At 39.1% G+C, this 12,129-nt stretch overlaps 1 protein-coding gene and 1 long non-coding RNA gene across 2 annotated transcripts; both read right to left on the bottom strand.

Moving 5' to 3' along the window:
- Window positions 1–5,407: 5,407 nt before the first annotated feature.
- LOC138903548 (uncharacterized) lies at window positions 5,408–8,396 on the bottom strand. Its single transcript, XR_011412789.1, has 2 exons — window positions 7,416–8,396; window positions 5,408–5,601 (listed from the first exon to the last, which is right to left on the bottom strand). It is a non-coding gene; the product is annotated as an uncharacterized lncRNA (long non-coding RNA).
- A 1,583-nt stretch (window positions 8,397–9,979) lies between these two features.
- On the bottom strand, window positions 9,980–10,835 carry LOC138903306 (uncharacterized). The gene is made up of 3 exons (XM_070191252.1): window positions 10,677–10,835; window positions 10,475–10,561; window positions 9,980–10,333 (listed from the first exon to the last, which is right to left on the bottom strand). The coding sequence occupies exons 1-3, from the start codon at window positions 10,833–10,835 to the stop codon at window positions 9,980–9,982; spliced, it is 600 nt and encodes a 199-aa protein (XP_070047353.1).
- Between the last annotated feature and the right edge of the window lie 1,294 nt (window positions 10,836–12,129).

Consider the following 12,129-nt stretch of genomic DNA (forward strand, 5'->3'; position numbering starts at 1 on the left):
AAAGCGGGAAAGGACCAAACACTCCTTTAGCCAACGCAGCGGCGCTGAGCCAACGGCATAGGCGAGAGGGGTGCAAATAACTTTTTATAGTTTTTAGAGTTTGCTTCAAAATCAAATACGTAAGAGTTCCAAATTTGTTACCGTTTTGAAAATTTTAAACAAACTCACGACCCGTTTGATTTTGCCAAAATAAATTTGGATTTTATTTGGCAAACATATGTTTGATCGTAGATTTTACCTATATTTTGATCAAATCCCAAAATGGACCAAAATATCACTATTATATTTTTAAAAAATTACCCCAAACTTTTGTATTTTATAAAAGAACCCACCATTTATTATTTTGTAACAATGTTGTTTCGTTTTCTTGGTCACATGATAGTGTATCATGTAGTTCATTATAAAAATGATAATTTTGTATCAAATTTATTTATGTTCAGGACTATAGTTTGCGATAATATAATAAATGTTATTGATAATGGTACTATTGAGTATTTGTTATAATTTTTAGAACTTGTGGGTATATGTCATGTTTCATGTTTTTCCAAAATAAATTTGGGAAATATGTTTTGAAAACTGATGTCCAAACACATTTTCATCTTCAAACCAAACTTCACCCAAATTAGATTTTTCAGAACAAATTTGGGAATTTATGGCCAAACGCTAGCTTAAAACAGGAAAACTGAGTTTGCAGAAAATCAAACAATTTCCACCTCAGTTTTCGCAAAATTTGAAAGATTTTTTTTTGTCTCTGTTATGTTGAAAAATAATTTTTATTAAATTCCTTTCATAAAAAATCTTCCTTAGCATTTTGACCCGAAACATCGTGAATCACAAACTACATAAAGAAAAATCTAATGTCTCTATACATCAGAGTCTAACAAGTAAAAATACAGAAGATAATGGACATGAGAAAGAGTAGAAGGGGACTCCAAGGTCTGCGGACGCGGCAGATATACCTTGAAGTCTCTAAAGTTGTCCCGCCTCACTGATAGTGCGGCTGATAAGGTACACCTGGATCTGCACACGAAAAATATGTGCAGAGAGTAGCATGAGTACACCACAATCGGTACCCAGTAAGTGCCAAGCCTAACCTCGGTCGAATAGTGACGAGGTCAGGTCAGGGCCCTACTGGCAAATATATAATAAAAATAATATAGAGTATAATACCGCAATAAAATAAAGGCTGAAATTTAACAACAATGAAATCATAGAAGGTAACAGGTCAGTACACAGAAATCACAATAGGGGACCTCCCGAGATACCATCTCGTAGTCCCAAACGTAAATGTTCAGGGGGATCTCCCATAATACCGTTCCGTAGTCCCAAAGTAAATATGCAATACATGGGGATCTCCCAAAATACCGTTCCGTAGTCCCAAAGTAAATATGCAGTACAGGGGGATCTCCCGGAATGCCGTTCCGTAGTCCCAAAGTAAATATGTAGTACAGGGGGATCTCCCGAAATACCGTTCTGTAGTCCCAAAGTAAATATACGGCGCGAATGATAGAAAACTACATCACGAAATTCTTACAATTTAGACTAAGTACCAGGGAAGAAGCGGGAAATTCACTAAGCATGCTGCACAGAATTCACGTAAACAATTAAGACACGTAGACATATTGGATTAGACTAAACATGATAGCTACACATATTGGAATAACTCAATTAAGAATGAAAATAGATTAGTACTCATTAAAATGGTATAACTCAAAATAACAGGAAAACATATTGCTGCTCAGTAAGAAAAATCGGGTTTTACCACAACTAGCCCGTGTACGTACTCGTCACCTCACGCACACGGCGCTCACATATCACAATAGTTCCAAATCTTAAGGGGGATTTTCTCCCACACAAAGTTAGGCAAGCCATTTACCTCGAACCAAGCTCAATCAATTGGTCACAATTTCTTTCCCATGAATATCCGGCTCCAAATGGCCCAAATCTAACCAAAAGCAATTACATATCATAAATACAACCAAAATAGACTCATCTAATTAATGAAATCAACACTTTAACAAAAATTCCGAAATTAACTCAAAACTTGTCCGTGGGGCCCATGTCTCGGAATCGGGTAAAAGTTACAAAATAGGAACGCCCATTCCACCACGAGTCTAACCATACCAAAATTCTAAATTCTGATAACAATTCGGCCCTCAAATCCTCAAATTTATCCAAGAGAGTTTTTAAACTTTTCCAACTTAATTCACCAATTAAATGATAAAAATAACTATGGATTCGGGTAATTTAACTAATATTGAGTTAAGAACACTTACCCAATTATTTCCTCTGAAAATCTCCCAACAATCGCCTCAATCCGAGCTCCAAATCGTTAAAAACAGAAAATGGGACCCATTTTCTGAACTTAAACTTTCTGTCCAGGCCTCTTTTCTTTGCGAACGCGACAGGTCTCTCGCGTTCGCGAAGCACAACTCGACTGCCCACAAATTTAACCCTTCGCGAACGCGACCACGGCTTCGCGAACGCGAAGATTTACCAGCTCAAACCTTCATGAACGCGACCACCACCTCGCGAATGCGTAGAACAAGGACTTGGGGTCCCCAATAGCCTCACTCTTCTTCGCGAACGCGACACCACTCAGGCGTTCGCGATGCACACACAGACCATACCTTCGCGTTCGCGTCCTCCCCTTCGCGAACGCGAATAACAAAACCTCACACTCAGAAAACACTCTTCGCGAACGCGTCCTACTCCTCGCGTTCGCGATGCTTCCACTATCCACACCTTCGCGAACGCGAAGAACAAACTTCTGCAACAAAAACCAGAAAAAATCTGCTACTTCTCTAAGTCCAAAAATGACTCGTTGAGCATCCAAAACACACCCCAGGCCCCCGGGACCTCAACCAAACATACCAACAAGTCCTAAAACACCATACGAACTTAGTCGAACCCACAAATCACATAAAATAATGCTAAAATCACAAATGATCCTCCTATTCAAACTTAAAGAACTTAAAACTTCCAAATTCGACAACTGATGCCGAAACTAACCAAACCACGTCCGATTGACCCCAAATTTTGCACACGAGTCATATTCAACACTATGGACCTACTCCAACTTCCAGAATCGGATTCTGACCCCGATATCAAATTTTTCACTACCGGCTCAAAACTCCAAAATTTTGACTTTCGCCATTTCAAGCCTAAATGAGTTACGGGCCCCCAAAACACATTCCGGACACGCCCCTAAGCCCAAAATCACCCAACGGAGCTAACAAAATCGATGAAATTTCATTCCGGAACCGTCTTCACATAGTTCCGATCACGGTCCAAATTCTAAGACTTAAGCTCTCATTTAGGGACTAAGTGTCCCAAAACACTCAGAAACTTAAAACCAATCATCCCGGCAAGTCACAATAGCAGAAATAGATATGAGAAAATCAGTTAATAGGGGTTCGGGGCTCTAACTCTCAAAACGACCGGCCGGGTTGTTACATTAATACTATATTACAAATTTTAATTTCACAAAAGGAGAATTTAAACTCATAAGTATTTCACCACAAGGACCTCGTCCTTATATAATTTTCACTGCGGCTTATAGCCCAATTTAATTATTTCACACCATATAAAAAATGCGAGGATCTCGTCCTCAACTCTGAATCACAAGTTTTTTTGCACATTGTGCCAACTGAAATTTTCAATTTCCTTTCTTTCTTCTTTTCAATAAATTTCGTAAATATTTTTTTTTTCTCAATACATAATGAACCCTCATACCGGTAGGGCATATAATTCATAAAATTGAATTCAATTATTCCGAAATCACATCGAAATTCACTGTAGAGAGTAATAGAAAGTCACTTTTGGACTCAAAGCACACAATAATGTATAAAACAAAAATAATACACACGGACTAACACCATAAAATCTCCCAACAGGGATAAACACGGGAGTGGAGTACAAATTCACTAATCCACCATATATAAGGAGCATGAAAGGAGTTCTCACCTCGATAATCGGAATCGAATCAAAATAAGAATGGTGCTCCTTTTATTATAAATTAAATCATACCTATAACTACACCATCTAGTGTATCGACCTCAGCCAATTCATAGCAATTATATCAACGGGTCGGGCCTCTGCCTCTTAGGCGCCCTCTACCCGTCTATCCTCCACCCCTAACTGGCTATGCACGTGGAGTATTAACTGGAATAAAGCTTGTAGCCTAAGTGTTCTGATGAAATCTACCCCTCCCAAGTCTGGGACAATTTCTCTTGATATGTCTAGTATCACCACTCTCATAACAACCTCTCTGCGGGCGCGGCTGCTCATACTGAATCTCTGCCGGATAACTGGAACCACTGTAAGAACCCCGTGCCGGTGGTGCATTAAAAGAACTTACTGTAGCACACCGAATATTCTGAAATTGTTTCTGTGACCCCGTTGGTACTCAAATGTAGAAATATTAAGGACGCGGGAATACTGCAAGCCCCAACATCATCCCATACAAATCTCACCTCTTAATCATATACGAGTTTCGAAAAACCATTCATTATCACATAAGTATATCTCAGGCCAAAACTGATATAACACATGACCCCGCAATCTGATCGTTGATAGTGGACTCCCCTCACTTGGCGCAAAGTCATATGACACATTCCGATGATCCACAATACTAACCTTCATTGCTCGTAGGACACCGGTCATAAGACACCTCAAGCCATTTATTTGGCGCATGTCATCCTCGTGACAGTTAAACTTGCTTTATCCAGTGCCTTGGCTGCTAATATGTACCCTTCGCTAAATAGAAATCATATATGAACTACATAGTCTCTAATACCACCATCTTCATATATATATCCACCCCGTGACCCTACCACGATTGTGATGATTAGGCAATTAATTAAACCTTCTTAAGATCATACTTATCAACCAGATGTCAGAACCTGCTGCACCCCCATGTGCACAACTGAATGATCTCTAAATATTTCCGCATCCTCGATTTGGACGATACGTTGCAACAATGGTTGAACAACCCTGGCACCCTTATAACCCCTCTGTAGTATCACAAACCGTTGGCGCATAGTTGATACCGAATGCACAATTTCATATGCGATTGGATGCAAAAGAACATAAGATATATGCTTCAAGCTAAATAAATGCCGCACGATAAGGAATGAAAGACGTGATTTTTTTCCTACTAGCTCTATAGCCTCTCGAAAATAAGTACAGACGTTTCCGTACTGATCCGCAAGACTCTACTAAACTCGTTCGTGACTCGTAGAACCTATGAACCTAGAGCTATGATACTAACTGTCATGAAACAAAAATCCCACCGCATGCCTCGTGATGGCACTTAGTCTCTATGACTAAGTAAGCCGATTATAATCATAATTCAAGCCTTTTTAAAAAAAACATATAATTTAATACAACCTCTCAAGACTGGTAATACTGAGTCACGAACTCTAATTGAATACATTGAATGATCATGAGGACCGAATGTACAATAATGTTCGAATAAGAAATTAACAGTACAATAGAAATAGAAGGACTCCAAGGGGCTGCGACGACCAAGCAGCCTACCTTAAGTCCTTGAGATCACCCTCTAACTTCGTCCGAGTCCGATATCTCCAATACCTGGCTCTGCACAAAAATGTACAGAAGTGTAGTATGAGTACACCACGGTCGGTACCCAGTAAGTATCAAGACTAACCTCAGTGGAGTAGTGACGAGGTACAGTCAAGACACTCACTAGTCAAATAACTTGTGCAATATAGCATACAAAAATAATAGAAAATAAATAGCAGTGATAGCAACACCAATCAACTAGTGATTTAAACTGCAAGGCAACAGGAACACCATAAATATTGCTCAAATGAATAATAAACACAAGTACAGCCAATTAATCAAGTCCTTCAAGATATACATCTTTTGTCTATAAGTTTTTCAATAAAAGTCTCTAGAATATAATCATTTTCAATAAATATATTTCGAATATACTTCCTTCAAATAAATATCTTTCGAATATAATTCTTTCAAATAAATACTTTCCGAATATAATTTTTTCAAGTAAATATTTTCAAATATAATTCTTTCAAGTAAATATCTTTCAATTATAATTCTTACAAGTAAATATCTTTCAAATATAATTCTTTCAAATAAAAGTCACCACGTGACACCTCATTTAACTTTTCTGGCGTGAGAAATATATTCAACATATCACATCAAATGGCACGACAATACCTTTGTGCACTTGTCTCATTCTCACCAATATATATATATATATATATATATATAGACCAAATCAATTGGCACGGCAATACCTTTCATGCATTTATCTCTTTCTCACCGTGCATACATATAACAATACCAACTAGGTGGGAGAAAAGTCAATAACAATAAAAGAAATAAAGTGGGAGGCACACAGTAAGCAACAATGATTACAAGTCACATTGAAAACATAGGTGTACAATAACATATCAAGATAAAGGCATGAATGTATACACAACAAACCGATATCACAATATAATGTATGTCTCTCGTCCTCGCCTGCACGAAAACACCCTTCGTGCCATGAATATATGATAATATAAAAATAATGGTACGGCATCACCCTTCATACTTTTACTCTCATCCTCACCTGATAATATAAATGAAATGGCATGGCATCACCCTTCGTGCTTTACACTCTCAATGGCACGGCATCACCCTTCGTGCTTTACACTCTCAAATGGCACGGCATCACCCTTCGTGCTTTACACTCTCAAATGGCACGGCATCACCCTTCGTGCTTTACACTCTTCCTTACCAAGCACATGTATATCATTAACAAGCAAGGTAGGAAGCATAAATAACATTCAAGGAGAGTGTTTAATCCACAACACAATACAACAATTCATATCATAATTTTCCACTGGCCACAACCAAATTCCAAATATGTAGCATAATCAATAAATATCTCAACAAATAGCCCAAGGCTCCACACAACGTATATAAAACCTCAAAACGATCAACAGAGGTGAAAAATACTTAGTATAGGGCAACGCCTTCATTAGTTCAAATTCTTGATAATTATATTAACTTCTCAATTTAAACTTATTTTATAAATATCTGCAGATAAGGATTCCATCATGAATTTAATTCCAAGAAAATTATCAAATCAACAAACACACGGAATTCACATAAAATCCAAGTAACAACAACACCAAATTATTATATAAAATACAAACTCGACAAATAAGGAATGACGCGTGATAATTCAAGAATTTACCAAATGCCAACAATTATCCAATCTAATACATAAAGATGCCTAAAACCTTAAACCAATAAAATTTGCACATATAAGCCCGAGTACGTACTCGTCACCTCATGTACACGGCTTCCAATCACATAATTTTCACATAAGACTCAATGTCTAAAGGGTAATTCCCCCACTCAAGGTTAGGCAAGATACTTACCTTTTTGAAGTTATGCCGATATTCCAAAATCGCCTTCTTGCTTGAATTGACCTCCGGACAGCTCAAATCTATCCAAATTAATTGTACAACTTCATTAAAATTCATCCAAAATAATTTCGGATAATAAAACACCAACTTAAAATTTTATTCTAAAAAGTCAGCGCGGGTCCCGCCCCTTGGAACCCGACAAAAGTTTTACGAAATTCGAACACCCATTCCGATACGAGTTCAACCATACCAAAATTATCAAATTCCAATAACGGATCGCCCTTCAAATCTTAAATTAAAGTCTAGAGAATTTCTACCATTTTCAACCCAATTCACTAATTTAGTAATAAAAACAATAATAGATTTATGTAATTTAACCAAAATCAAGTTAGGAATTCTTACTCCAATGTTTTCCTTGAAAAACTCTCGAAAAATCGCCTCACCCGAGCTTTCTTGGTCCAAAAATGGAAGAATGAGACGAATTTGGACTTTATTCTGCTGCCCAGGGGTTTGTTCTTCGCGTTCGCGACCCTCCCCTCTCGTTTGCGATGAACAAATTCTCCAACAACCATTTTCAAACTTTTCTCAGATAGACTCTAGCATAATGGTCATAACGTTTTGTACAAAACTCTAAATGATGAATGGTTTAACTTTTTGAAAACTAGACTCCAATGGCTATAACTTTTATTTGTTGATCATCTCCCAATTCCTTATATATTGCGAGATATAAGCTTCCAAAGTCAGCCCTGTGCAACAGAGATTTTCAAACTCTTCCCAGACAACCTTTAGTGTATCCACTATAACTTTTTGTACACAACTCCAAATGATAAATGGTTTGCCTTTCTGAAAACTAGACACAAAGGTCTACAACTTTCATTTTTGGATCATCTCTAAATTCCTTATAAATTGCGAGATATGAGCCTCCAAAGTCAGACGACGGGCAGCAAAAATTCCTTCTTCGCGAGCTCGAAGAACAAAGTCCCAACAGCAAAATCCTTCTTTGCCAACGCGAGAAGAAGAGGAGTCCGCTTCTGCGCAAGGCTACCCCTTCCCCCTTTCCCGCTTCTGTGACACGTGGGCCGCTTCTGCGGTCGCGCTTCTGTGATAGCCCATCCACTTCTGCGAGGCATGGCTCGCTTCTGCGAACTCGCTTCTGCGGCCAAGACTTCGCAGAAGCGAAGGTACTAGAAGCAGCAAACTTTCAGATTTTGTTTAAGTCTGATTCTTATTCTGATTTTGATTCGAATCACACTCGGGGTACTTGGGACCCACCCCATCTGAATATACTAATAAGTCTCATAACATAATACGGACTTACTCGGGGTCTCATATCACGTCAAACAACGCTGAAATTACAATTCACACCTCGATTCAAACTTTTAAGTTTTTAAACTTTTCAATTTACAAATCTTATGCCTAAACATGTTAAATGAATCCGGAATGACTTTAAATTTGTCGCACGAGTCATAAATGACATAAAAGAGCTATTCATATTTCCGGAGCATAGACACATGGAATACCGGATGAACTGCTGATAAACTAGGTGGTAGTGCAAGTCTGTAAGCTACTTCACCCACCCTTTCAAGAATTTCAAAGGGTCCAATATACTTAGGGCTCAACTTGTTCTTCTTTCCAAACCTCATTACACCTTTCATAGGTGAAACCCGGAGCAATACTCTTTCTCCAACCATGAATACAATATCACGAACCTTACGGTCAGCATAACTCTTTTGCCTAGACTGAGCTGTGCAAAGTCGATCCTGAATAATTTTGACCTTATCCAAGGCATCCTGTACCAAATCGGTACCCAACAATCGAGCCTCTCCCGGTTCAAACTAGCCAACTGGCGAACGACATCGCCTCCCGTACAGTGCTTCATATGGATCCATCTAAATGCTCTACTGGTAGCTATTATTATAGGCAAACTCCGCAAGTGGCAAGAACTGATCCCAAGAACCTCCAAAGTCTATAACACAAGCGCGAAGCATATCTTCCAATATCGGAATGGTGCGCTTTGACTGTTCATCTGTCTGTGGATGAAATGTTGTGCTCAACTCAACCTGCGTGCCTAACTCACGTTGTACAACCCTCCAAAAGTGTGAGGTAAATTGTGTACCTCGATCTAAAATAATAGACACGGGCACACCATGAAGGCGGACAATCTCACGAATGTAAATTTCAGCTAACCGCTCTGAAGAATAGGTAACTGCCACTAGAATAAAATGTGCTAACTTGGTCAACCTATCCACAATGACCCAAACTGCGTCAAATTTTCTCTAAGTCTTTGGGAGCCCAACAACAAAATCCATAGTGATACGCTCCCACTTCCACTCAGGAATTTCTAACTTCTAAAGCAAACCACCTGGTCTCTGATGCTCGTAATTGACTTGCTGATAATTCAGACACCGAGCTACATATGCAACTATATCCTTCTTCATCCTCCACCAATAATGCTGCCAAAAATCTTGATACATTTTGGTGGCACCTAGATGAATAGAATACCTGGAACTATGGGCTTCTTACAGAATTAATTCACAAAGCCCATCCACATTAGGCACACAAATACGACCTTGCATTCACAGAACTTCATCTTCCCCCACAACAACCTCTTTGGCATCACTGTGTCGTACTGTGTCCTTGAGGATAAGTAAATGAGAATCATCATATTGTCTCTCTCTGATGCGCTCATATAAAGAAGCCCGAGCGACTGTGCAAGCTAGAACCCGACTTGGTGTTGAAATATCTAACCTCACAAACTGATTAGCCAAAGTATGGACATCTATAGCTAACGGTCTCTCACCAACCGGAATATAAGCAAGGATGCACATACTCACAGCCTTTCTACTCAAAGCAACGGCCACCACAATGGCCTTTCTGGGGTTATACAAAATAGTGATATCATAATCTTTCAAAAACTCCAACCATTTTCTCTGCCTTAAGTTAAGATCTTTTTGTTTGAACAGATATTGAAGGCTACGATGATCAGTAAATACCTCACACGAGACACCGTAGAGGTAATGCCTCCAAATCTTCAGTGCGTGAACAATGGCTGCCAATTCTAAGTCATGAACAGGATAATTCTTCTTGTGAACTTTCAACTGTTGCGACGCATATGCAATCACCCTACCATATTGCATTAATAATGCACCAAGCCCAACCTGAGATGCATCACAATACATCGTATAAGATCCTGAACATGTGGGTAATACCAACAATGGCGCAGTAGTCAAAGCAGTATTGAGCTTATGAAAGCTCAACTTACACTCGTCTGACCATCTGAATGGGGTACCTTTCTGGGCCAGTCTGGTCAATGGGCTTGCTATAGATGAAAACCCTTCCACGAACCGATGATAATAACCTGCCAAACCTAGGAAACTCCGTATCTCCGTATCTAGGCCAATTCTGAACAACGTCAATCTTCTTAGGATCCATCTTTATGCCTTCTGCCGATACAACATGCCCCAAAAAGGCAACTGAGTCTAACCAAAATTCACATTTTGAAAATTTGGCATATAACTGATTATTCTTCAAAGTATGAAACACACTCCGAAGATGTTGCTCATGCTCCTCTCGACTGCTGGAGTAAATCAAGATATCATCAATGAATACAACCACAAAAGAATCCAAATAGGGTTTGAACACCCGATTCATCAAATTCATAAATGTTTTTGGGGCATTTGTCAACCCAAATGACATCACTAGGAATTTGTAATGCCCATACCGAGTTCGAAAAGCTGTCTTAGGGACATCAGATGCCCTAATCTTCAACTGATGGTAACCAGACCTCAAGTCTATCTTTGAAAACACCTTGGCACCCTGAAGCTGATCGAATAGGTCATCAATTCTTGGCAGTGGATACTTGTTCTTGATAGTAGCCTTGTTCAATTGTCGATAATCTATACACATTTGCATTGAACCATCTTTCTTCTTTACAAATAATACCGGTGCACCCTAGGGTGAGACACTAGGTCTAATGAATCCATGATCAAGAAAGTCTTGTAACTTCTCCTTCAATTCTTTCAACTCTGGCGTGGTCATACGGTATGGTGGGATAGAAATGGGCTTAGTGCCGGAGCTAAATCAATACAGAAGTCAATATCTCTATCGGGTGGCATCCCCGGCTAATATGCAGGAAATACTTCTAGAAATTCACGAACAACTGGTACTGAGTCCATAGAAGGAGCATCCACACTAGGATCGCGAATAAAAGCCAAATAGGCTAGACACCCTTTCTCGACCATACGCCGAGCTTTCATATAAGAAATAACCCTGCTGGCAGAATGACCAGGAGTTCCCTTCCACTCTAACCGAGGTAACCCCGGCATGGATAGAGTCACCATCTTGGCATGAAAATCCAATATAGCATGATAAGGTGACAGCCAATCCATACCCAATGATGACATCAAAATATACCATATCAAGAAGTAGAAGATCCAGACTAGTCTCAAGACTACCAATAGTAACCACACACGAATGATAGTCATGATCTACTATAATAGAGTCTCCCACCGATGTAGATACACACACAAGAGCACTTAAAGAATCACAAGGCACAACCAAATATTTAGCATAATAGGAGGACACATAGGAATAAGTAGATCCTAGATCAAATAGAACTGAAGCATCTCTATGGCAAACTGGAATAATACTTATGATCACAACATTAGATGACTCGGCCTCAGGCCTAGTTGGAAAAGCATAAAATCGGGGTTGGGCCCCAACACTC

The sequence above is a fragment of the Nicotiana tomentosiformis genome, chromosome 12, assembly GCF_000390325.3.
Source record: "Nicotiana tomentosiformis chromosome 12, ASM39032v3, whole genome shotgun sequence".
In the NCBI taxonomy this organism is placed as follows: Eukaryota; Viridiplantae; Streptophyta; class Magnoliopsida; order Solanales; family Solanaceae; genus Nicotiana; species Nicotiana tomentosiformis.